At 47.4% G+C, this 26959-nt stretch overlaps 2 protein-coding genes across 2 annotated transcripts; one reads left to right on the top strand and one right to left on the bottom strand.

Annotated features, from left to right (window-relative positions):
* The first annotated feature begins 1301 nt into the window (after positions 1-1301).
* Positions 1302-18381, top strand: MED16 (mediator complex subunit 16). Its single transcript, XM_080988841.1, has 15 exons — positions 1302-1424; positions 2841-3017; positions 3138-3245; positions 4187-4356; positions 5155-5586; positions 6423-6528; positions 6891-7046; positions 8980-9191; positions 10923-11129; positions 12894-13104; positions 13415-13548; positions 14828-15023; positions 16615-16834; positions 17819-17902; positions 18156-18381. Exons 2-15 carry the CDS (start codon positions 2882-2884, stop codon positions 18280-18282), a joined length of 2499 nt encoding a protein of 832 aa, XP_080844967.1. The 5' UTR covers positions 1302-1424; positions 2841-2881; the 3' UTR covers positions 18283-18381.
* A 509-nt stretch (positions 18382-18890) lies between these two features.
* On the bottom strand, positions 18891-25910 carry CFD (complement factor D). Its single transcript, XM_080989206.1, has 5 exons — positions 25719-25910; positions 23782-23932; positions 22743-22887; positions 20608-20865; positions 18891-19190 (listed from the first exon to the last, which is right to left on the bottom strand). Exons 1-5 carry the CDS (start codon positions 25771-25773, stop codon positions 19014-19016), a joined length of 786 nt encoding a protein of 261 aa, XP_080845332.1. The 5' UTR covers positions 25774-25910; the 3' UTR covers positions 18891-19013.
* Between the last annotated feature and the right edge of the window lie 1049 nt (positions 25911-26959).

The raw sequence follows: 26959 nt of genomic DNA, 5'->3' as shown, positions 1-26959 counted from the left end.
CCAAGGGCCTAGTTGCTGCTGATTTTACTACTGGATTAAGAGGGCGTGTAATTGGCAGCGTGTTAACCAGGGCCTTTGGGCGTCTTCTAGTTTGTCTTGTATTTCTTGTGTTGACAAAGGTTTGTTATTTTTGTAGAAGTCCCATCTTCCCCCCCCCCATCCCCCCCAATGTCTCAACAAATGAAACTGATTTGTAAAAATGTTACACGAGAGACATTACACATACTTCTGTAAAACAAGAAAATCTTAAAATAAAAAACATAATTAGGGTGCAATAGCCACGTTGCAATCAGCTGGCATTTTTGGAAAGAGGGTTTTGGGGGGGGGGAACCTCCAGAGGTTTCAACAGCTCTCCTCTGAGCTTGCGCCCAGACCACACGGTTCTGCATTGCTGGAAAGCAAAGATGCACGACCCATTAAAATGTTCTGTTTTTTGGGGAGCGGTGTGGGATTTGCAAATTAGTGGAGAGAGAAAAGGCAAAAAAAGGAGGAAACAATAAATAGCAGCGCGGTCTGTTTTGCTGGTCTTGAATATGCATGCATATTGCATCAATTACTGCATGCATGCACCAGTATAACATTATTGGGGTGCAATAGCCACCTTGCAATCAGCTGGCATTTTTGGAAAGAGGGTTTTTGGGGGGGTGGTTGTGGGTAAAGAGGGACGCAAAAGGGGTTGCAAATAATGTGGAGTTTGCAAAGTGAAGAATGAGGGGGGAGAGGAAGGAAAAAAGGCGTGTCTTTGGCCTGAGGATGCGGTGCAAGAAAAGCAATGCAGGGGTGCATCAAAATATGGAACGCTTCACGAATTTGCGTGTCATCCTTGCGCAGGGGCCATGCTAATCTTCTCTGTATCGTTCCAATTTTAGTATATGTGCTGCCGAAGCGAGCACAAACTCATGCTGTACCGCAGCCGTATATAAACCTCTGATTTCAAAATACTTCCCAGTCATGGTAGGAAAATGTTAGCTTCTTTCTTTCCTGTGTTTGTTCCTCCTGTCCTTTTCTAAACCCCCCACTAAGCTACCCATTAGTCTCCTCGCATTCTCAAATTAATCCATCCTATTTCTTTTAATTTCCCCACCCCGATGCATGCTGGGAGGCCGCCTATGCAAATTTGTCCCCTCAGCCTTTTCCTATTGAACAGGCGAGAGGCGGGTTGAGGGACAGGCCCTCGCTTTGTCTATTGAACTGCCTGAAAAGAAAAGGGGGGATTTGACTCGCCCCACTGAAACGAGCCCGTTTTGACAGAAGAGGGAAGGGATGCGTGTGGTTGCCGTGCGGTTTTTAAAATTATTTTATTCCGGCTGTTTATGGGTTTTTTTCAGGCACTCATGAAGACAGCTGAGAGGAAGGGGTCCTTAACTAGGGCAGCAGGAGTTGGCGCAGGCGCAGAGCAGCTGGGCAGCCTGGATAGAGCGTTGGTGAGTAGGGGGGGGAATGGAAGAGTTCATTTGTTACCCCGGGGGGGAAAATATCCCCAAAACTAGCAATATAACCATTTTAAGTGCTGGGTAATCACCCCAATAGGTGATTTTCAGGGCAATTTCCAACTCCAGGGGAATTTCTCCCCTTTTTCTTGCTGGGGCAATTAATCTTTGCGGTGCAATTGAATTAAACCTGCTGTTGCAATTCCTTGCACTCTTGATTTTGCAGATTTAAATGCATGCCCTAGCAGCTGGATTTGCAAAATTAAGAGTGCAATGATTTCTCCTAAAAAATTAATTTTAAAAACCCGATTTGGAAAAGTGCTCCATTGTCCTGCAAAGAAAATGAACTCACCATGTTAGCTGTCATTGCTAGTGAAATTCAATTTTCCCTTTCTTGCAAAGCAAAGTTCTTGGGAGCCAGCAAGAAAGGGGTGGTCTTAACTGAACGAAACACTAGGAATTAAAATTGCAAAATTAAGAGTCCTCCCATTTGTTGCTTTCTTTTATTTTTAAAAGCTTCCTGGATTTGCAAATAAACGATAGCGGGTCATTGAGCGCATTCGAAATAATGGCAGGTGCAAAAATATTTCTTTTTACTCCCTTCTTTCCACAAAATGAAATCGACGGTGACAGCATGCTATAAGTGACTTTCACCGAAAACTTAAAATAAATAGGGTTTTGGTTTAGCAGCAGGGGTGTTGGGGAATGATTTCAGTTTGGGGCTTTTCCCATGCAACCGTGTAACAAAATACATGGGTACCTTGGTTTATTGGTTTTCCAAAATTTTAAACAAACAAACATACATCTTAACTGTACTTGATCCAATTTTAGTAACATTGTTAAGTGACTTCCTCAAATCCCCCTGGCTTAGTTTCAATGTATATCATTGTAACGGTTTTCCAAAACCAATTTTCTCATAAAATTAGCTTAATCACTTAACATCTTTCTTTGTTTCCATTTTGACTTTAAACATATTATTCTCTAACGTCACATATTTAAATCCTAAGCCTATCTGGTATTTGCAAATTTTTCCAATTAAGGTATCTTAGCATATTTAACTAAATAGTCTTTGAATTTCATCCATTCCTTCTGGTACTCCTCCTCCTCCTGGTCGCGGACTCTTCCGAAAAGTCCATCGTCTTCATCTGCCATTCCTCCACTGTTGGGACTTCTTGTAATTTCCCATTTTTGGCCAACAAAATTCTAGCTGCAGTTGTGGCACACAAAAACATCTTTTTGGGGCAATTCCGAACCTATTATTCCAAGAAGAAAGGCCTCTGGTATCTTAATAAATGTATATTTCAACCTTTTTTCCAATTCATTATATATCACCCAGAAGTCTTTCACCTTGGGGCAAGTCCACCACATATGATGAAAGGTACCCTCTTTTTCTTTGCATTTCCAACATAGATTGTCAACTCCTGCACCCGCGCCGCCGATCTCGGAGCGAGATGGACCTGGCGTACGTCTGCGAGTGGGAGAAGCGCCCCAAAAGCAACCACTGCCCCTCCATCCCTCTGGTCTGCGCCTGGTCCTGCCGCAACCTGATCGCGTTCACGACGGACCTCAAGAATGAAGAGGAGAAAGGTAATTTCTTTGCAGGGAAAAGCCTGTAGAGAAAACCCAGAGCGGCTTCTGTTCTCCAGCTGAGCATCACTCGTAAGTCTAAGGCTGGATCTCCTCCTTTCTTTTTGCCTTCTTCCTTAGACCTCACCCACATGATTCACATCCTGGACATGGAGCATCCCTGGGACGTCTGCTCCATCAATTCCGGACACGTGGAAATCATTACTTGCTTGGAATGGGATCAGTCCGGTAAGGAAACCCTCAATGCGGCTTGCAAAATGAACTTAGCAATGAAATATATAAGCGTAGCAATTATGTGTCTGTCTGTCTGTCTGTGTGTGTATGTATGGATAATCTCATTGCTCTGTGTGTAGTGTGTGTGTGTGTGTGTGTGTGTGTGTGTATCTATATGTGTGTGTATGTATGTAATCTCATTGCTCTGTGTCGTGTGTGTGTGTGTTTGTGTGTGTGTATAGATAATCTCATTGCTCTGTATGTGTGTGGTGTGTGTGTATATATGTGTGTGTGTGTCTATGGATAATCTCATTGTGGGTGTGGTGTGTGTGTGTGTGGATAATCTCATTGCTCTCTGTGTGTGTGGGTGTATGGATAATCTCATTGCGCTGTGTGTGTGGGGTGTGTGTGTGTGTATATATATATGTGATATATATGTGTGTGTGTCTATGGATAATCTCTGTGTGGTGTGTGTGTGTGTGTATGGATAATCTCATTGCTCTGTGTGTGTGGTGTGTGTGTGTATGGATAATCTCATTGTTCTCTGGGTGTGTACACACACACACACACACACACACTGTTTTACAATTTAAAGTGCAGTGGTACCTTGGTTCTCAAACTTAATCCGTTCCGGAAGCCCGTTCCGAAACCAAGCCACGCTTCTTTCCCGTAGAAAGTCATGCAAAACGGATTCATCCGTCCCAGGCTTTTAAAAACAACCCCTAAAACAGCAATTTAACATGGATTTAAGATTAGCCTCCAGGCGCAATGATGCGTTTGGGACGCGGGGCGGGGCAGAGAAAATTGGCCTGAAGAACTTCGATTGGAAAGCTTTCGTAGATCCAAGGCGAGAGCTTGTCCAAATCTGTGGGGAGGTTTTTTCTGGCGCTTCTTCCAGACGGGGGAACTGCCACAACCGGGCTGCTCCGAGCTTTTTCGACTCTCTCCCGCCGCAGGATCCCGGCTGCTGTCTGCCGACGCCGACGGACGCATCAAATGTTGGAGCATGGTGGAGCACTTGGCCAACAGCTGGGAGAGCGCCGTGGGCAGCGTGGTCGAAGGCGACCCCATCGTGGCGCTCTCGTGGCTTCACAACGGTGTGAAGCTGGCTTTGCACGTGGAGAAGGTGAGCGAGGCCGGGCGGGAGGGTTTTGTTGTCTAGGGCTTGCCGATCAGAAGGTTGGCGGTTCGAATCCCCGCAATGACGGGGTGAGCTCCCGTTGCTTGGTCCCTGCTCCTGCCAACTTTGCAGTTCAAAAGCACACCAGCGCAAGTAGATAAATAGGTACTGCTCCAGCAGGAAGGTAAACGGCGTTTCCGTGCGCTGCTCTGGTTCGCCAGAAGCGGCTTAGTCATGCTGGCTACATGACCCGGAAGCTGTATGCCAGCTCCCTCGGCCAGTAAAGCGAGATGAGCGCCGCAACCCCAGAGTCGTCCATGACTGGACCTAATGGTTTGCTATTGCCAAATGCCAACGTGTTTGCGTTATTAAGTTTGTTATGAATAAAAAATCATTTTAAGTTAGAGCTTAATACATATTTCACTATTAATATACCTCTTCTTAATTGTATTTCAGTTCAACAATGATAAAATACATATTTTGTTATGTGCAAAGGGCTTGAGATACCTATCAGGTCCATAAATTACCCTATAGCATAGATTCAACACACAAAAAACAGTGACAATTTGTTGACAAAGGACAGCTGAACATAGAAAGGGCCCCATGACCTTTAGGAGCTGAGGGCCACATCAAACCTCAATGCAACCCTTGATTTTTATCTACCCCCTTTTTAAAATCAGTTTTATTGGTTTTCCAATAAAAACCTTCCAATTAAATGTCCAGTCATAATTAGAAAAATAAAAAAAACTAAAATAAAAAAGATCGAATGGTATTTATTGATGTCTCGATTTTTTTATCCCGCAGTCGGGAGCGTCAAACTTTGGCGAGAAGTTCTCACGGGTTAAGTTCTCCCCATCACTGACGCTCTTCGGGGGCAAACCGATGGAAGGCTGGATCGCGGTCACCATCAGCGGCCTGGTGACGGTCTCTCTGCTGAAGCCCAACGGGCAGGTGCTGACCTCGACAGAGAGCCTCTGCCGCCTGCGGTGCCGCGTGGCGCTGGCCGACATCGCCTTCACGGGCGGGGGCAACATCGTGGTGGCCACCTCGGACGGCAGCAGCGCCTCGCCCGTCCAGTTCTACAAGGTCTGCGTCAGCGTGGTGAACGAGAAGTGCAAGATCGACACGGAAATCCTGCCGTCGCTCTTCATGCGATGCACCACGGATCTCGCCCGCAAGGACAAGTACCCGGCCATCACCCACTTGAAATTCCTCACCCGGGACATGTCGGAGCAGGTGAGGCCTTCCCGGGTGGCGAGTTCGAATCCCCCCTCGCTGTAGCTGTCACCGTCCCTTATTTGGCGGGACAGTCCCTTATCCCAGCGCCGTGTCCCGCCACTGTCCCTTATTGATGATGTCCCTTAAATTTCCCGGGTTTCAAAGGAAGCAGCTCCTCTCCCTCCCTCCCTGCCGGCCTGACTTGCTGCCCTAATGTGGTTTGGTATACAGTGGTACAAGGGACGCGGGTGGCACTGTGGGTTAAACCACAGAGCCTAGGACTTGCCGGTCAGAAGGTCGGCGGTTCGAATCCCCGCAATGACGGGGTGAGCTCCTGTTGCTCGGTCCCTGCTCCTGCCAACCTAGCAGTTCGAAAGCACGTCAAAGTGCAAGTAGATAAATAGGTCCCGCTCCGGCAGGAAGGTAAACGGCGTTTCCGTGCGCTGCTCTGGTTCGCCAGAAGCGGCTTAGTCATGCTGGCCACATGACCCAGAAGCTGTACGCCGGCTCCCTCGGCCAGTAAAGTGAGGTGAGTGCCGCAAACCCAGTCGGCCACGACTGGACCTAACGGTCAGGGGTCCCTTTACCTTTACCTTATACAGTGGTACCTCGGGTTACATACGCTTCAGGTTACAGACTCCACTAACCCAGAAATAGTACTTCGGGTTAACAACTTTGTTTCAGGATGAGAACAGAAATTGTGCTCCGGTGGCACGGTGGCAGCAGGAGGCCCCATTAGCTAAAGTGGTGCTTCAGGTTAAGAACAGTTTCAGGTTAAGAACGGACCTCCGGAACGAATAAAGTACTTAACCCGAGGTACCACTGTACGGCGTTTTTCTCTGCTCACCCCCCAGATGTTGCTCTGTGCCTCCAACCAAAACAACAGCAACGTGGAGTGCTGGTCTCTCCGGAAAGAGGGCTTACCAGTCAACAATATCTTCCAGCAGATCTCCCCCACAGGTGAGTTTCTGGAGGTCAGGCGATGCTTCCCTGCAGTTATAAACGCTGCCCACCTGACTGGATTGCCCTAGCCGTTGATTTCCCCATCTCTCTATCTCTCCTTTCCTTCCTTCTGTCTCTCTTTTCCATCTCTCTTTCTCTCCTTTCCTTCCTTCCGACTCACTTTTCCATCTCTATCTCTCCTTTCCTCCGACAACAAGCCTGCGAGGTCAGTTGGGCCAGAGGCACAAGTGGCCGGCCCCCTGAGGCGTCGCCCAGAGAGCTCCGCGGCCGAGTGGGGGAATTCGAACTCAGGACCCTGTCCGACTCTCTTAACCACTACACTGCACTTCTTATTCTCCTACCTTCTTCTTATTTCTCAGTCGGCGACAAGCCGCCCATGATTTTGAAGTGGCGGATACTCTCGGCCGCCAACGACCTCGACCGCGTTTCGGCCGTGGCTCTCCCGAAACTCCCCATCTCCTTGACCAGCACAGATTTGAAAGTCGCCAACGACACCAAATTCTACCCTGGCTTAGGTGAGGAAACCTCTCCCTGTCCCCTGGAAATGTTGTCATTATTATTCTTACTTCGCGATATACCCGTATTTTTCGCTCTATAAGACGCACCAGACCACAAGACGCACCTAGTTTTTGGAGGAGGAAGACAAGAAAAAAAATATTCTGAATCTCAGAAGCCAGAACAGCAAGAGGGATCGCTGTGCAGTGAAAGCAGTGATCCCTCTTGCTGTTCTGGCTTCTGGGATAGCTGCGCAGCCTGCATTCGCTCCATAAGACGCACGCACATTTCCCCTTACTTTTTAGGAGGGAAAAAGTCAGTCTTATAGAGCCAATAATACGGTATATATATATATATATATAATTTTCAAACGGTTGACTTTTATCCTTCAGTATACCTCGTTAAGTTTATCGTTTCTCAACTTCCTGCCCCTTCCCCCTCCCCCCCCCGTGGCATTTTAATTTCCCCCCTCTGCTGCTCAATACTTCATCATTCGTCTTTTTTTCCTTTTGCCAATCTTTTTATCAGTTTTCCCTTTTAACAAAACGTCACCAAATTAATACATTTTTTTCACTTCAAAAGTAGACTTCCAGTAAACTCTTTCCTTGACATTTAACCACATTGTAGTCCATAGTTAGTTCCTTTTTAAAAACCCATTTCCTGGTAATCTTCTTATTGCAACGTTGCCATTTTATGCATTTAACATAGAAAACCTAGCTGACAGCTGTCCATTTACCCATATGGTACCGTATTTTTCCGTGTATAGGACGAGGTTTTTTGACTCAAAAATCATGCCAAAAAAAGGTCGTCCTATACACGGATAGTTGGCAGCCCGCGCTCTAGGGAGCTTCCCACCTGAAGCGGCGCACAAATTTGATTGGGGTGTCCAAATTTTGTGGCTGGGAACGCATTAGAGATTTCCTCATAGGGATCAATGGAAATTGGGGACTTGTTATACAAACAAACCGATTGATCAGTAGGATGGCGGCTAACAGATTGAGATTGAATCCTGACAAGACAGAAGTATTGTTTTGGGGGGATAGGAGGCGGGTGGGTGTGGGGGACTCCCTGGTCCTGAATGGGGTCACTGTGCCCCTGAAGGACCAGGTGCGCAGCCTGGGAGTCATTTTGGACTCACAGCTGTCCATGGAGGCGCAGGTCAGTTCTGTGTCCAGGGCAGCTCCATCTGGTACGCAGGATGAGACCCTCCCTGTCAGCAGACTGTCTTGCCAGAGTGGTGCATGCTCTGGTTATCTCCCGCTTGGACTACTGCAATGCGCTTTACGTGGGGCTACCTTTGAAGGTGACCCGGAAACTACAACTAATCCAGAACACGGCATCCAGACTGGGGACTGGGAGCGGCCACTGCGACCATATAACACTGGTCGTGAAAGACCTACATTGGCTCCCAGTATGTTTCCGAGCACAATTCAAAGTGTTGGTGCTGACCTTTAAAGCCCTAAATGGCCTCAAAGGCCCAGTATACCTGAAGGAGCGTCTCCACCTCCATCGTTCTGCCCGGACGCTGAGGTCCAGCTCCGAGGGCCTTCTGGCAGTTCCCTCACTGCGAGAAGCCAAGTTACAGGGAACCAGGCAGAGGGCCTTCTCAGTGGTGGCGCCTGCCCTGTGGAACGCCCTCCCACCAGATGTGAAAGAGAACAACAACTACCAGACTTTTAGAAGACCTCTGAAGGCAGCCCTGTTTAGGGAAGCTTTTAATGTTTGATGTGTTACAGTATTTTAATTTTTTTTGGAAGCCGCCCAGAGTGGCTGGGGAAGCCCAGCCAGATGGGCGGGGTATAAATAATAAATTATTATTATATTATTATTATCGATCATTTTGCGAGTGACTTCCGGGGAACGCATTGTGTTGAGTGTGTGGGTCTTGAGTTCCAGTTTCCCTCTGAACTGTCCCCCACCTCATGCTGTTCCCCCCCTCCTCCGCCGCCCCAGGACTCGCACTCGCCTTCCACGATGGCAGCGTCCACATCATCCACCGCGTCTCCCTGCAGACCATGGCGGTCTTCTACGGATCGACATCCCAGCGTCCGGCAGAGGAACAGGCCATCAAGAGGCAGCGGACGGCCGGGCCCCTGGTCCACTTCAAAGCCATGCAGATGTCCTGGACGTCGCTGGCTTTGGTCGGCGTCGATAGCCACGGGAAGGTAAATGGAAAACTAACAACAACAACGACTAATCTTTATATCACAGCACTTTATATATTTTCCAATTCTAATATAAAAGGTAAAGGGACCCCTGACCATTAGGTCCAGTCGTGGCCAACTCTGGGGTTGCGGCGCTCATCTTGCTTTATTGGCTGAGGGAGACGGCGTACAGCTTCCGGGTCATGTGGCCAGCAGGACTAAGCCGCTTCTGGCGAACCAGAGCAGCGCACGGAAACGCCGTTTACCTTTCCGCCAGAGTGGTACCTATTTATCTACTTGCACTGGTGTGCTTTCGAACTGCTAGGTGGGCAGGAGCAGGGACCGAGCAATGGGAGCTCACCCCGTCGCGGGGATTCGAACCACCGACCTTCTGATCAGCAAGTCCTAGGCTCTGTGGTTTAACCCACAGCGCCACCCGCGTCCCAATTCTAATATAACTCGTTACAAAATGCCTCCAAGTTTAAATCAACGTAGAAGGGTCAAAAATTCCTCCTTTGCAAGTCTTTGGATAACCCTACTAGTGTTGTTCACTGCTTACAACGATCTTTCAAATATTGTATAAATTTACTCCAGTCCTTTTGGAATACTTGATTTGCTGGTTTCGGATTTTTCCCGTCAGCTTCGCCAGTTCTGCAAAGCCCATCACCATCTTTGGGCTAAAAGAATTCTTTCCGCTGTCGTTGCACATAAGAACAATTTTTTTATCTTTTCTCCGTATCTCTACTAATACCCAGGAAAAAGGCTTGTGGTATTTTAACAAAAGCCTTTTTAAACATTTTCTTTAACTCGTTATATATCATTTCCCAGAAAGCCTTTACCTCTTTGCAAGTCCGCCACATGTGGTAGAATAAACCTTCCTATTCTTTACATTTTCAGCACTCGCTAAATCTTGCCTTAGACATTTTAGCAAGTTTAACTGGCATTAAATGCCATCTGTACATCATTTTATTTAAGTGTACTGCATGCAGTTAAATTAATGCCTTCCTTCCACAACCTTCCCCAAGATCCTAACTGAACATTATATCCAAAATCTTTAGCCCAGGGGTCAGCAAACTTTTTCAGCAGGGGGCCGGTCCACCGTCCCTCAGACCTTGTGGGGGGCCAGACTATATTTGGGGGGGGAAATGCCTGAATTCCTATGCCCCGCAAATAACCCAGAGATGCATTTTAAAGAAAAGCACACATTCTGATCATGTAAAAACACACTGATTCCTGGATCGTCCGCGGGCCAGATTGAGAAGGCGATTGGGCCGGATCCGGCCCACGGGCCTTAGCTTTCCTACCCATGTTCTAGTAGCAGGTGGTTCCCCAGACTTGCTTCCCTGAACTGAAGTTCATTACGGATAAGATAGAGAGGTTCTAGTCCGGGGTCAGCAAACTTTTTCAGCAGGGGGCCAGTCCCCTGTCCCTCAGACCTTGTGGGGGGCCGGACTATATTTTGAAAACAATATATGAATGAATTCCTATACCCCACAAATAACCCAGAGATGCATTTTAAATAAAAGCACACATTCTACTCATGTAAAAACTCGCTGATTCCTGGACCGTCCAGGGGCCGGACTGAGAAGGCGATTGGGCCAGATCCGGCCCCCGGGCCTTAGTTTGCCTACTCCTGCTTTAGCCCATTGTATCGTCACCCCTTTAACCTCTTCATCTTGAGTATGATTACATTTCCAACGCTTATTTGGTGGTTAAACGGCTATCGTCCCTTCCGACCTCTCGCCACACCAGCTCAGCATGCTTCGGATCTCCCCCTCGATGGGCCATATGCTGGACATGAACATCTCCCTCCGCCACTTGCTATTCCTCCTGGAGTATTGCATGGTGACTGGATACGACTGGTGGGACATACTGCTTCACGTCCAGCCCAGCATGGTGCAAAACCTGGTGGAGAAGCTTCACGAAGAATACATGCGCCAGAATGCGGCCCTGCAGCAGGTGAGGCGGGAAGGGGAAGGGAGGAAGCTCCTTCGCCCCGAGTGCGTTGGAGTTGAGTGGACGCCGCCAAAGGACGCTGGCATGCATGGAGGTGTCGTTTCACAACTCGCCAGCAGGTGGCGCTAGCCATCTCGAACTCTCGGGGATAGGAAAGGGTTCCTTTGCAATGGGCGCATACGTCAGTTTGCATTTCCCAGCTTGGAAAGTGTGGCTCTGATGTGTTGACATCTTTCCTGCTTCGCTTACACCCTTGTGCAAATTAATTGAAACAAACCGTTTCATTTATTGTACGAAGCTCGCATATGCATGGACAAAACTCACATATTGTTATTATTTTTTTAATTGCAATACTTTATTACTTTATTAATTGAAACGAACCGTGTCGTTTATTGTACGAAACTCACATATGCATGGACAAAACGCACATATTATTATTTTGGAAGTGAAATACTTTATTGTCACTTGTGCACTGTGATGCAGTATGAAAGGACACTTTTCGTTGTGAGTTTAGGGAAGCTTTTAATGTTTAATAGGCTATTGTGTTTTAATATTTTGTCGGAAGCCGCCCAGAGTGGCTGGGGAAACCCAGCCAGATGGGCGGGGTATAAATAATAAATAATAATAATAATAATTATTATTATTAGCGTACATTAGTCACGGATATGACCTCCGCTATTTTTAAGCAGCATTTGAACACGGTTTGGCATGGAGTCTACTAGTTTTGAACAGTCTCTGTTGATTTTTGGATCCGTGTACCACACTTGAATCAGTTTTTTGTAGAACCTCATTATATTGCAGCGAGCGCGTCGTTCCCTCTATCGGCTGCAGGCTTCAGACACCATAATGTTCAACTGACTTTTCGTGTTTGTTTTGAGTACAGGATTACGAGTATAATAAAAAAAAACCATGCTTTATTTTAATTAATTTGCACAAGGGTGCAATTCAGGAGGGTTCTGGGAGCTTCTTTGCGTGAAAGAAGCAAGCAGAAGGTGCCTGATGTTTGGGTTATATACCTTAGAGAGGGTGGTAAAGGTAAAGGGACTCCTGACCATTAGGTCCAGTCGTGGCCGGCTCTGGATTTGCGGCACTCATCTCTCTTTATTGGCCAAGGGAGCCGGCGTACAGCTTCCGGTCATGTGGCCAGCAGGACTAAGCCGCTTCTGGCGAACCAGAGCAGCGCACGGAAACGCCGTTTACCTTTCCGCTGGAGTGGTACCTATTTATCTACTTGCACTGGTGTGCTTTTGAACTGCTAGGTGGGCAGGAGCAGGGACAGAGCAACGGGAGCTCACCCCGTCATTGCGGGGATTCGAACCACTGACCTTCTGATCGGCAAGCCCTAGACTCTGTGGTTTAACCCACAGCGCCACCCACGTCCCCTTAGACAGGGTGGACTTGATTGAAATCAAATTGATTTCAATCAAGATTTCAATCACGATTTCAATCGCTAGCCAGTAAGACTTGATTTAAATAATTATTATTTTGCAGACAGACTCATTCTTGCTGGTATCGTCTTAATATTTACAACCAGACGACTGGATTTCTTAGGGACAGGGCCAATCCTGAACGTGACCATTATGCTTATTTGCCTTCAGTCGCACTGAAGCTCTGTTGGATGAAATGTTCATTGCCTCTGGTCTATTCTGGGGGGATCCTGCAACGTGTTTTAAATTTTTACTGCGCTGACTAACACGTCGGAATCTGCTCTGGGTCAATATTGCGTGGAATTTCACAACAGGGTGACCCTTTTTTTTGCTTTGGCAGGTGCTCTCGACCCGGATTATTTCCATGAAGGCGTCGCTGTGCAAGCTCTCCTCCACCACGGTGTCTCGGGTCTGCGACTATCACGCCAAGCTGTTCCTGATCGCCATCAGCTGCACCCTCAAATCGCTCCTCCGTCCCCCGGTCTTGAATACCCCGGACAAAAGCCCCGGCGACCGTCTCACGGAGATCTGCTCCAAGATCACCGACGTGGGTGCGTGACAATCTCCGCAGTGACATACCGTATTTTTTGCTCTATAAGACTCACTTTTCCCCTCCTAAAAAGTAAGGGGAAATGTGTGTGCGTCTTATGGAGCGAATGCAGGCTGCGCAGCTATCCCAGAAGCCAGAACAGCAAGAGGCATTGCTGCTTTCGCTGCGCAGCGATCCCTCTTGCTGTTCTGGCTTCTGAGATTCAGAATATTTTTTTTCTTGTTTTCCTCCTCCAAAAACTAGGTGCGTCTTGTGGTCTGGTGCGTCTTATAGAGCAAAAAATACGGTAATAACAAGAACTCCCTTTCCAGATATCGACAAAGTGATGATCAACTTGAAGACGGAGGAGTTTGTCTTGGAAATGACCACTTTGCAGTCTCTTCAACAGCTGATTCAGTGGGTTGGCGACTTTGTCCTCTACCTGTTGGCCAGCCTTCCGAACCAGGTGAGACCCCCTGAGTCCCCCATTGCGCCAACGCTTTCCCAAATTGCCTTCCGGGTTGACCGACAATCCGACTCTCCACCTACTTTCCGGGGATGGCGCGTGAAAACCCAAAACACCTGTGGCTCCGAATGCTCCCCGCAGGTGAGCTCGACGGCAGGTAAGATGGACAGTGGTACTCAATATTGCAATATATCGCCGGCTGAACATCGCGATATTCTGATATATATCGCGATGTCCGGAATAAGGCTGGAACTACGTGTAGGCGAACAGTTAGGGCTGATATCTGGTTTTCGACTTTGCGATAGGTCACCGGCTAAACATCGCGATATCTTGATATATATCTCGATGTCTGAAATAAGGATTGTAGCCTTATTGGACTTTACCAACTGGTGGGGTCTGCGTTGCTCCCGGGAGGGAGAAAGGAAGTCAAATGACACTGAGGTTGATTCAGAGAAAGAGTTTATTCTCTCCGGATAGCAGAAGGCACTTGTGTGGTCAGTTCACAGCAAGTCCAAAGAAATGAGAAATTTCATGCAGTATATATATCCTCCAGGCACCCTCTCCCTCCTCCCCATATAAATCCATCCACGTCATCCTATACACGCAGGTTGACATCACATATGTTCTTGCTCTGGTATTCTTAACCATAAAAGGGAATTCCTTCCTGTCCTTCTGACCATAAAAGGATCTTTTTCTTCCTACTCTTTATCTTGGAGGAAGAGGTGTCATCTCCGAGAACACGCTTTTAGCCTTGTTCCAGACTTAGGTCTGTGCGTCTTTTGTGTTCAGCACATAAGATAAGGCACAGGCGTGTCTTCTCTGTTCTACTGGTACAGTGAAGGCCATCCTTGCCGTCACAAACTGATAAAGGAGAGAGCTTTGAGCACAGCCAGGTTTTTGTTTATACATTGACTCAGAGCTCAAGTTAATGGATTTTAGCTAAGGAAAAATAGGGATTTTGGTGCAGTTTCAAACTGCCTGCACACTCAGTTTTGGGTTTGGGAAACCCATTCCTTCAATAATAATAATAATAATAATAATAATAATAATAATAATAATAATAATAATTTATTATTTATACCCCGCCCATCGGGCTGGCTTTCCCCAGCCCCTCTGGGCGCCTTCCAACAACACACTAAAATACAATAATCTATTAAACATTAAAAGCTTCCCTAAACAGGGCTGCCTTTAGATGTCTTCCAAAAGTCTGGTAGTAATTTGAGATATAAATCGAACGTCGAGAGTTTTGACCTTCCTAACCTGCCCCCTTTTCCCCCAGGGCTCGGGTCCCGTCCGCCCAGGACACAGTTTCCTCCGCGACGGCTCCTCCCTGGCCATGCTGCGGGAACTGATGGTCGTGATTCGCATCTGGGGCCTTTTGAAGCCCAGCTGCCTCCCCATTTACACGGCAACTTCGGATACGCAGGACAGCATGTCCCTCCTCTTCCGGCTCCTGACCAAACTTTGGCTGTGCTGTGAGTAGGGGATCGAGGCTCGATGCAACTGCAGATAGAGCAATATAGAAATCACATTAAAGCGGAATCGGTTCATTCAGCCTTTATTCGTGTAATTCAGACCAGGGTGGATAAAAACCAATGCAAACCAGATTTTTTTTAATTATTTAAATCAGATTTGTTTTTTATTTAAATCAGATTTTTAAAATAAAGTGCTAAGCATATCTATATAGATATAGATATAGATATAGATATGGTTTAACCACAACAGTTAACAAACATGGATACGTATGCTATAAGTTATCATTTTTTAATTTCAATTGGATTTTTAAAATAAAATGCTTTTAGAGGGGTAAAAATTATCTTTAAGTTACATTATAGCCCAAAGGCTGTTAATCAGGAAATAAGGATTTGAGTTTTTCATGTGTGCTAAAACTCAGTCTGAGTAAAACCTTCCTCCCTGGTCTGCTAGCTTTCTAGGTGCAGGGAGTCTGAAGGCAAATTTCAGGGGGCAGCTTGGTGTGTTTAAGAGGAAAACCCCGCAGGAATGGAGACGCGGCTTTCTGCTGTGCTTTGCATGCAAAAGCGTGGTTTTTTTTACAAAAACCTGCAAGTAAAACCTTGCTCCCTGATGCGCTAGCTTTCTAGATGCAGGGCAGTTTTTTCCCCCCGAAGCACCCTGATCCAAAGCCAGGAGCTTCCAGCTTGGTCGTTGTGTATAATCATCTGGAAGACTTTTTTTGATCTTTTGGCTAAAATATTTGCATATAATTTATAATCGTTATTTAGGAGTGCGATAGGCCTATAGTTGTTAATAAGTAGATTGTCTATTCCGTTTTGGAATTAATTCAATAAAGCTGTCTTTCCATGTTGTTCATGATACTTCTTAGTGGGTCAGACAGTATGTCCTCAAATTTTTTATAATGTATTGTATAATATATAATATATTTTATAATATATTATATAATATATCTGGCCCTGGTGAATTTCCTTAATTGCTCTTTGAATTTCGTACAATGTAATAGGGGCATCCAACAGTTCTTTTTGTTCTTTAGTAAGTTTCAGAAGACCGTTCTGTTCTAGATATTCTTTAATAATATAATAACAATAATAATAATAACTATAATAATAGTTTTGACTCGGTGCTAGCATTCGAGTGACAAAGGAACTAAAAGAGGTGGACAACAATTAAGGATCTATTATGTTTTCAGAATGTATTGGAAAAATTATATAGAAAGGTTTATTGGTTTGTGTGCATTCAAATGTAAGATAAAAGATACGCAAAGGGACTTGACAGGAAGTCAAAGATGAAGAAAAGATTTTGGGAGATAAAAGGGGGGGAAATAATTTACTTTCATTATTATCATTTTGTGTGCGAGTGTAGGTGTGTGGGTGTCTGCACATAGGTGTGTTGTATGCAATGTTTGGGAGGAAATAAGGTGGTAAATAACAAATAAACTAAATATCGATGTATGTAATTTTTTTTCTTAATTATATTTAGTGGCAGTAGGGCTGTATAACATAAAATCATTCAATAAAAATTAATTTAAAACAACAGCAACAAAGCCAGGTGTGTCCTCTGAGCCTGACGGCCCCCCATTGCCCCTTGCAGGTCGGGACGAAAGCCACCCCAGCGAGCCGGACGACGCTTTGATTGACGAGTGCTGCCTCCTGCCCAGCCAGCTGCTCATTCCGAACCTCGACTGGTTGCCCGTCAACGACGCCATCATCCACAAGCTTCAGAGCAAGCAGCCCGTCCGGATGCAGTTTGGGAAGCCCCCGGGGCAGGGGCAGGGCCACCCCGCCTCCCTGCAGTTCGACGCCTTCGTCAGGTAGGTGTCGGGTGATGGGGAGACAGCGGAACTCTCTGCCACAGGAATGCCACCTCCAGCTGTCATGGCTTATTTAAAAGAGGACTGGGCATACAGTGGCACCTCTCAAATCAGAACCAGTGAAGGTCCTGTGTGAGTGTCTGGAGGAGGTTGGAGGATGGATGGCGGCTAACGGATTGAGGTTGAATCCTGACAAGACAGAAGGACTGTTTTGGGGGGCAGGGGGCAGGCGGGTGTGGGGGACTCCCTGGTCCTGAATGGGGTCACTGTGCCCCTGAAGGACCAGGTGCGCAGCCTGGGGGTCATTTTGGACTCACAGCTGTCCATGGAGGCGCAGGTCAGTTCTATGTCCAGGGCGGCTCCATCTGGTACGCAGGATGAGACCCTCCCTGCCCACGGACTGTCTGGCCAGAGTGGTGCATGCTCTGGTTCTCTCCCGCTTGGACTACTGCCATGCGCTCTGCTTGGGGCTGCCTTTGAAGGTGACCCGGAAACTACAACTAATCCGGAATGCGGCGGCTAGACTGGGGACTGGGAGTGGAGACCACATAACACCGGTCTTGAAATTGGCTCCCAGTACGTTTCCAAGCACAATTCAAAGTATTGGTGCTGACCTTGAAAGCCCAAAACGGCCCAGTAGACCTGAAGGAGCGTCTCCACCCCGGACACCGGGGTCCCTCTCCCGAAGGCCTTCTGGCAGTTCCCTCCCTGCGAGAAGTGAGGTTACAGGGAACCAGGCAGAGGGCCTTCTCGGTGGTGGCTACCGCCCATCAGATGTCAAGGAAATAAACAACCATCTGACTTTTAGAAGACATCTGAAGGCAGCTCTGTTTAGGGAAGCTTTTAATGTTTGATGGATTACTGTATTTTAATATTTTCCACCCAGAGTGGAAACCCAGCCAGATGGGCGGGGTATAAATATTAATATTATTAGTATTATTATTATTGCTTCCCAAACGCCGATGTTTTGCCTCCTTATTTCAGGGCCCCCGGGCAGCCGAAGATCGACCACTTGCGGCGGCTCCACCTCGGAGCGTACCCCACGGAGGAGTGCAAATCATGCACCAGGTGAGTGCCAGGGAAAAAACAAAACCCCGGCAACGGGAGGCAGCGTCGCCCAGCGGTTACAGCATCACCGGTCCGGTCTTCCCCGTCTCCTGGCGGGAGAGCGGCGGCCAGTCAGCCTCGGGTTCGAACGCCGGTAGGGCTAGGGAAGGAGAAGAGGGGAAAATACCCACGTGGTTTAGACCTGCAGGAAGCTGCTGCCGACCCGTGCCGGCCATATGGAGCTAAGACGCAACTTCCGGTCTTGACTCCGCAGGTGCGGCTGCGTCACCATGTTGCATTCGCCCAACAAGACGACCGCCGTCAAACAATGGGAACAGCGCTGGATCAAGAATTGCCTCTGCGGCGGGCTGTGGAGGAGGATGCCGCTGGGCTACTCGTGACGGCGCCCCCGCCAGGCCGGGAGGAAGGACTGCAGGGAGGCCGGACCGGGAAAAAATAAGGCGATTTTGTAAATATAAAGGTTCTGAGTTTTGCAAAAAGGCCGTTCGTTTTTGTGTTTCTTGGCATTCCCTCTCCTGCAGCGTCTTTGCTTTTTCGAAGATTGAAACGGCCACCTCTCATCGGTTTGCAACAGGTTTGCACCTTTTCATTTATGTTTGTAAAAATCGTTTTTTCCGATCTGAATTTCGTGGTGCGCTTTTGCAAAAAACGCAGAAAACCTCGGGGTAACGACGAGCACATCCGTGGAAACGATGTGCAAAAACGCCTTGCGCCAGGAGAAATTTTTGCTTGCGGGAAACAGCAGGGATTGCACAAAAAACCAGAGAAAATTGTGCTGAAACGCCGAAGGATTTTTTTTGCAGATTTGGAGAACTTGAAGCCTGGAATGCGCAGGAAAGACATGCAAAATCTAATTTTTGCATCTTATTATTTTTTAAAATTGATTTTATTTAGCATCATTATTACAAAATATTGCAAATACATACATACATATTTCAGATAAGCACACGTATATAAAAAAGAACAAGAAAGGAAAAAGGAAGAAAAGTTGGAAGAGTCAATCAATGACATTTTATTATTGAGATATTTGTAGAATAAATTTGGAAGAAACTCTTCTAATATTTGCATCTTAAATTTGCGGGGCAAGGAGAGATCCTCTAGCTATTGGCGCTTAAATGGCCGCGAGGGATCCGCTGGTTGCGTTGGCCAAGACACTGTCGATCCATCCGGCGTACGGAGCGGTTCGGGTGTAAATCCCGGGTTTCTTCCAGTTGCCGCAAACTCGTGAGCCGGTGGACACGACGGCTTCGGCGACGCCGTTGCAGACGAGGGGCCCCCCCGAATCTCCCTGGGAAAAAGGGGTGAGAAAAAAAGCAAGAACGTCGGATTTTTGCCACTACTCTATGAGCCTGGGGTCAGCAAACTTTTTCAGCAGGGGGCCGGTCCACTGTCCCTCGGACCTTGTGGGGGGCCGGACAAAAAAATATATATGAACCAATTCCTATGCCCCACAAATAACCCAGAGATGCATTGTAAATAAAAGGACACATTCTACTCATGTAAAAACACCAGGCAGGCCCCACAAATAACCCAGAGATGCATTTGAAATAAAAGCACACATTCTACTCATGTAAAAACATGCTGATTCCTGGACCGTCCGGGGGCCGGATTGAGAAAGCGATTGGGCCGGATCCGGCCCCCAGGACTAAGTTTGCCTACCCATGTTCTAGTGGCAGGTAGTTCCCCAGACTTGCTTGCCTGAACTGAAGTTCAATCCGGATAAGATAGAGAGGTTCTAATACAGGGGTCAGCAAACTTTTCCAGCAGGGGGCCGGTCCCCTGTCCCTCAGACCTTGTGGGGGGGCCGGACTATATTTTGAAAATAAATAAATGAATGAATTCCTATGCCCCACAAATAACTCAGAGATGCATTTGAAATAAAAGGACACATTCTACTCATGTAAAAACACACTGATTCCCGGACCGTCCGCGGGCTGCATTGAGAAGGGGATTGGGCCCGATCCGGCCCCTGGGTCTTAGTTTGCCTACCCATGCTAATAAGCCAAGTCCTGTGTTCGAATTATGCCTGCACTCCCAGGATTCTCAATGATGATGGTGATTTCTCATTAACATTTTATTAAACAGACATGACATACAAAAAAAAACCAAACCAATCTTGCATTAGATACTTCTAGACTTAAGAGATCGTTATCACAGTATACGTAATCCAATTGTCAAGATATCTAGAATAGAGTGTGCTATATAATGGAAATAAAAAGAGAGAAAGAAAGGAAAAGGAAAATAAACAACGATAAAAGCGAAAAGTTGGCGTAACTAAAACTATCAAAGAAAAAGCGGTCATTCATTCAAAAAAATAAATACTGTATTTTTTGCTCTATAAGACTCACTTTTCCCCTCCTAAAAAGTAAGGGGAAATGTGTGTGCGTCTTATGGAGCGAATGCAGACTGCACAGCTATCCCAGAAGCCAGAACAGCAAGAGGGATTGCTGCTTTCACTGCGCAGCGATCCCTCTTGCTGTTCTGGCTTCTGAGATTCAGAATAATTTTTTTCCTTGTTTTCCTCCTCCAAAAACTAGGTGCGTCTCGTGGTCTGGTGCGTCTTATAGAGCGAAAAATACGGTAAATAATTTTGCAGAGGGTCATTTAGTGGGGGGAAACCCTGCAATGCGGCGAGGCAAGTTGCGTACATGCGAATCCTTCTCGCGCCCCGTGCGAAGAGGAGGAACTCTTGTGCAAAAAAGTACCTTGCAGGAGTCTTTTTTCTTGGAGTCGGCACACATCATTTTCTCGGTCACCTCCCCGTCGTGGTGAATCCGCTGGTTGCATTTGGCTCGGCCGATGACCCCCAGCTCCACATACTGCAATACGTCCGGCCTCTTGCCCGTGTTGCGGGTGATGCCCCAGCCAGCCACCTCGCACAGGGTCCCTTCGGGGACGTCCCTCCCTTGCCGTTGGAAAGCCAGCTTTTGCACGTCCGGGTTGAGGGAGGCCGCCTCTTCCAGCTGGTTGGCAGAGAGGGTTGAAAACAGAGGAGGTTTTCATAATAATAATAATTTATTATTTATACGCCGCCCATCCGGCTGGGTTTCCCCAGCCTCTCTGGGCGGCTCCCAATCGAATATTAAAAACACGATAAAACGTCAAACATTAAAAAGCTTCCCTAAACAGGGCTGCCTTCAGATGCCTTTTAAAAGTCAGACAGTTGTCTATTTCCTTGATATCTGATGGGAGGGCGCCACCACCGAGAAGGCCCTCTGCCTGGTTCCCTGTAGCCTCACTTCTCACAGGGAGGGAACCGCCAGAAGGCCCTTGGGAGATGGACGATGGGGGTGGAGACGCTCCTTCAGGTCTACTGGGCCATTTAGGGCTTTCAAGATCAGCACCAACACTTTGAATTGTGCTCGGAAACGTATTGGGAGCAAATGTAGGTCTTTCAGGACCGGTGTTATGTGGTCCCAGCGGCCGCTCCCAGTCCCCAGTCTGGCTGCCGCATTCTGGATTAATTGCAGTTTCCGGATCAGCTTCCAAGGCAGACCCACGGAGAGCGCATGGCAGTAGTTGAAGTGGGAGATAACCAGAGCATGCACCACTCTGGCCAGACAGTCTGCGGGCAGGGAGGGTCTCATCCTGCGGACCAGATGGAGCTGCCCTGGATACAGAACTGACCTGCGCCTCCATGGACAGCCGTGAGTCCAAAATGACTCCCAGGCTGCGCACCTGGTCCTTCGGGGGCACAGTGACCCCATTCAGGACCAGGGAGTCCCCACACCCACCCGCCCCCTGTCCCCCCAAAACAGTCCTTCTGTCTTGTCAGGATTCAACCTCAATCCGTTAGCCGCCATCCATCCTCCAACCTTGGCATTTTCAGCGCCACGCTCTCACAATTAGTCCAAAACTTCTGGCGTTTGCCAGAATACCCTGCGTCTTATTTGCAGAAGGGATTTCCCGTAATGGAAACGTCATGTTTTCTGGAGAACCAGTTGCTCAACGTTTTTCCACCTCTTTGGGGGAATTCCCTGAAACTGCCCTCCTCCAAACTTCTCGATTTCGGAGATCAGCACTTCGTGCTTCCTTGTCACAGAGATATTTTTCGGGGAAAGGGCAGTCAAAATGGCAAGGCGATCCAGCTAGGGCTACCCTAACCAGCCTGGCTTTGCCTCCTATTTTATTTTCAATTTAAATCCTTTTTACTGGTTTTTACAAATGCAAAATGCAGTTAAATAGAACATAAACAAGCATAGAGACCACATCACACTGGTCCTGAAAGACCTACATTGGCTCCCAGGACGTTTCCGAACACAATTCAAAGTGTTGGTGCTGACCTTGAAAGCCCTAAACGGCCCAGTAGACCTGAAGGAGCATCTCCACCCCAGACACCGGGGTCCCTCTCCCGAGGGCCTTCTGGTGGTTCCCTCCCTGCAAGAAGTAAGGTTACAGGGAACCAGGCAGAGGGCCTTCTCGGTGGTGGCCCCCTTCCGTCAGATGTCAAGGAAATAAACAACTATCTGACTTTTAGAAGACATCTGCAGGCAGCCCTGTTTAGGGAAGCTTGTAATGTTTGAAGTTTTATTCTGTTTTTATATGAACTGGAAGCCGCCCAAAGCGGCTGATGGGAAAATCAGAGAGCCAGTATTGTTTAGGGATTAGGGTGACTTACTGGGAACTGAGAGACCCGGGTTCAAATCTCCCCTTGGCCCTGAAGCTCACTGGCTGTGACTTTGGGCCAGTCGCTGCCTCTCTGCCTGACCTAGTGAGGTTACAGGGAACCAGGCAGAGGGCCTTCTCGGTGGTGGTGCCCTCCTGCCAGATGTCAAGGAAATAGACAACTTTCTGACTTTTAGAAGACATCTGAAGGGCAGCCTTATCTAGCATCACTCACCTGTACCAGCAAGAGGTCATCGTGGTTGGTGTCTCGGTGGCTTCCGGGGTGGGCGATCAGCTGGCGGACCCCGTATAGGCGCTTGTGGGGTTCAGGGAGAGAGAGCGATCGTGCCCCTAGGAGAACTGCAAAAGTCCCGTTGCCCCTGCGTGGAAAACCACCATTAGATTACTGGGCCAAAATGCTAGACTTCTGCAATGGGGTCTTTGTGGGGCTGCCCTTGGGGCCGGGTTCGGGGGGGCCAGATCGCCGACACCATTGCGGAAAAAGCCCCACCGGTTGTTCCCTTACTATTGAGCCGGGTTCGAGGTGTTGGTACTCATTTACAAATCAGGCCCCATGAAAAACCCTATCATTCCTATTGAAGTTGAAAAGTGTCCCCAAATTCATTGGGGAAAAATCTGGGAAACTTTATTTACAAGGCCCTGAACAACTTAGGTCCAGGGTCCCTCGGGAACAGTCGGAATAATTCCTGAATAAATTTTTTTGGGGTTTATAAAGAGAAATGCAATGCTGGATATCAGATATCTTTTGTGTCCGAAACGAAAAACATTTATCTAAATGCATAAAAGGGAAAAAAGATTGACTTCCTTCGACTACAATACGGTTCCTAGAATCTCATATCTTGGTTGTCTGTAATCGTTTTAAACTTTGTGGAGAGATAAATTTGTTCACCTGCGGAGTTTTCGATCTAGACTACGCAGGTCACAATTTGAGGAAGCTACCTTCTTCGTATAATTTATATGAATCGTATAATTATTCTCTCCTGATTTTTTTCATTCGATTAACTTATTTGGAATGATCTCACGCAGGATCTATTGCTTCCGCCAAGCGACAGAAAGGATTGGCTCGGCAGAGCAGCGAAACCCAACGGGGAGATCCAAGGGGACAGCTCTGTTGGTTTAGAGCCCGGTGCGGGGATCACGCCAAGGTTGCAGGTTCAAATCCCGTACGGTGCATCCGAATTGCAGCGGGTCAGGCTAGATGACCCCCCGGGGTCCCCTTCCCGACTTGACAATTCTACAATTGGAATACTTACGCATCCTCCAGGCAATGGGCCGCGCTCAGCACCCATTCATCAGCAATGAGGAAGCCGCCGCAGAGGTGCTGCCCATTCAGTTGGAGGGAGGCCATGTACGGGCGCCGGGGGGCGTCCCGGCCCCCCAGGATACGGCCTCTGGGGCGGCTTGCTGAGAAGGCAAGAGCACAGAGGGTTAGATCATGGGTAGGCAGCCTAATGATCTGTATGCATGTAAAAACTGTTGCTATTAGAAAAACGGGAAAGAAAATATTTTTAAAATTAAAAAAATATTAAAAAGGCACAGCATCAAAGGAAAGAGGGAGGAGGAGGGCAGAGGAAAGGGAACGCAAGCCAGAATAAAGCAGTTTCTAGGTTCCGGTGTTGTTTTTTGGGGTGTAGCACAGGGGTCCGACAAGCCCCAGATCTGCCCCCCCAAAAAAACCAACATGCACACTTTTTGAACAAACTTGCTTATAGGGAAGCATATTGAGACGCAATTGCGCTTTTGCACAATCTACTAGGTGTAGACCTGTTGAAATGAATGGCGGCACAGTTTGGATGGATCTGCCCCGATTGGGAGCCCAGAAAATGCTGTATTCTCAGGGTGAACCCTAATTTGCAAGAGTCACCCAGCAACCTCTGAAAGTCGGCCTATATTTGCATCGATTAGCATATGCAGATGTTATGTAAAATCCGCATCCCAGAGCCTGTGTTTTCTGTGAAGTCCCTTGGAAGATGCTGAAACAGCGTCGGACCACGAAGCAGCATAGCGGTTAGAGCGCTGGACAAGGTTCTGGGTTCGAAAGTCTCTTTGCGTCCATCTCCCTCTCTCTCAGTGTTGTTGTGAAGTTAAAACAGAGGGGGGGAAAGGGAAATGTCTCACTCCCTGGACAGGACAAGGCAGGCTATCTCTATGTGGGACAAGAAGGTACAGTTAGAACTGGATATGGAACAACTGATTGGTTCAAAATTGGGAAAGGAGTACGGCAAGGCTGTATATTGTCTCCCTGCTTATTTAACTTATATGCAGAATTCATCATGCGAAAGGCTGGGCTGGATGAATCCCAAGCCGGAATTAAGATTGCCGGAAGAAATATCAACAACCTCAGATATGCAGATGACACAACCTTGATGGCAGAAAGCGAGGAGGAATTAAAGAACCTTTTAATGAGGGTGAAAGAGGAGAGCGCAAAATATGGTCTGAAGCTCAACATCAAAAAAATTGAAGATCATGGCCACTGGTCCCATCACCTCCTGGCAAATAGAAGGGGAAGAAATGGAGGCAGTGAGAGATTTTACTTTCTTGGGCTCCATGATCACTGCAGATGGTGACAGCAGTCACGAAATTAAAAGACGCCTGCTCCTTGGGAGAAAGGCGATGGCAAACCTAGACAGCGTCTTAAAAAGCAGAGACATCACCTTGCCAACAAAGGTCCATATAGTTCAAGCTCTGGTTTTCCCAGTAGTGATGTATGGAAGTGAGAGCTGGACCATCAAGAAGGCTGATGGCCAAAGAATTGATGCTTTTGAATTCTGGTGCTGGAGGAGACTCTTGAGAGTCCCATGGACTGCAATAAGACCAAACCTCTCCATTCTTAAGGAAGTCAGCCCTGAGTGCTCCCTGGAAGGACAGATCCTGAAGCTGAGGCTCCAAGACTTTGGCCACCTCAGGAGAAGAGAAGACTCCCTGGAAAAGACCCTGATGTTGGGAAAGATGGAGGGCACAAGGAGAAGGGGACGACGGAGGACGAGATGGTGGGACAGTGTTCTCGAAGCTACCAGCATGAGTTTGACCAAACTGCGGGAGGCAGTGGAAGACAGGAGGGCCTGGCGTGCTCTGGTCCAGGGGGTCACCAAGAGGCGGACACGACTAAACAACTAAACAACAACATAATAAATACCTAAATAAGATATATTTATAAATGAGAGAAAGCAGGATTTTGCAACCGACTCACCATCTGCAGCGAAGAGGCCCAAAACAACTGGTAGCCAGATGGAAGAAAAAGCCATCTTCGTGTCAGGCCGTCAGGAATAAGTTCTGCTGAACTTAGGAAAGATATATATTTGTGTGTTTGCATGTGATTTCCAGGAAGTATTTTATCGGCTCCGAAGCGTGGGATTTTATTTTTTCCCTTCTCTGCACAAACACAGAAGAGGAAGCAGCCTGTTTGCATTGGCAATCTGGCAGTTTCCTCCTTTGACACACGAAATCTGATAAAAACTGTTTGCCAGAGCTCTGCAAGTTGCGTGGATTTCGAAATCCCCCGTAACGGAGTCCTTGGGACAGGCCTATGTCGTATGTCTGTCAATCGATAAGTCACATTCCTTTGGGGTGTTAAACAAAGAAAAGCTCTTTTGGGTTTCCCTGGGGGGGGGGGGACTCAACAATTTTGGGGGTTTCCCTGGGAAAAAAACAACTCAAATGCAATAATAATAAGATCCAGGACAAATGGAGCCAGTAGGTTGTATTTGAGTTTTTTCTGCTTCTAAATGTTTTCCAACCACTGCTTTATATTTTTGTCGCAACGATCCTTTCGGTTTTTCTTTTACGTTGCATACCGCTTGGAGATCCCCCCCCCAACCAAGGCTTCTAAATAAATAAAGTATGTCACCAATGAATCCTGCCTGCCGTTGCATGTCAGGCCCCGTCGATGCTGCCGTTGCATGTCACCTATCAAAGTCCACAAACGCCACCTGGGCATGAAAACCAGACTTTTAAACAGACTATTTTGGGTGAATATTGGGCAAGGATTGCTGGGATATATTGGAAATCGGGGCGGGGGGATTCATTCAGACCCATACAGTGGTACCTTGGTTCCCAAACGCCTTGGTACTCAAACAACTTGGAACCCAAACACTGCAAACCTGGAAGTAAATGTTCCAGTTTGCGAACATTTTTCGGAAGCCGAACGTGCTCCAGTTTGAGTGCCAACACTTCCGATTTGAGTGTTACACCAATTTCTGTCTGTTTTTCCTATTTATTTTGCGTTTTTGTGGCTCTTTTTCTGTTTTTGCGACTCTGGAACTGATGGATCGATTGTGCGACTGCAGTACATTGATTATTGCTTTCATTTTATGAGTCGATGGTGTGGTTAGATAGTAAAATTCACATTAAGTTGCTGTTTCAGGGGTTGTTTTTAAAAGTCCGGAACGGATTGATCCGTTTTGCATTGCTTTCTATGGGAAAGAGCGCCTT

The sequence above is a fragment of the Podarcis pityusensis genome (genome assembly GCF_964106645.2).
Source record: "Podarcis pityusensis genome assembly, chromosome: 18".
NCBI classification, from domain to species: Eukaryota; Metazoa; Chordata; class Lepidosauria; order Squamata; family Lacertidae; genus Podarcis; species Podarcis pityusensis.
Note: the sequence above shows the minus strand (reverse complement) of the source record. Positions and strands in the feature narration are given on the sequence as shown.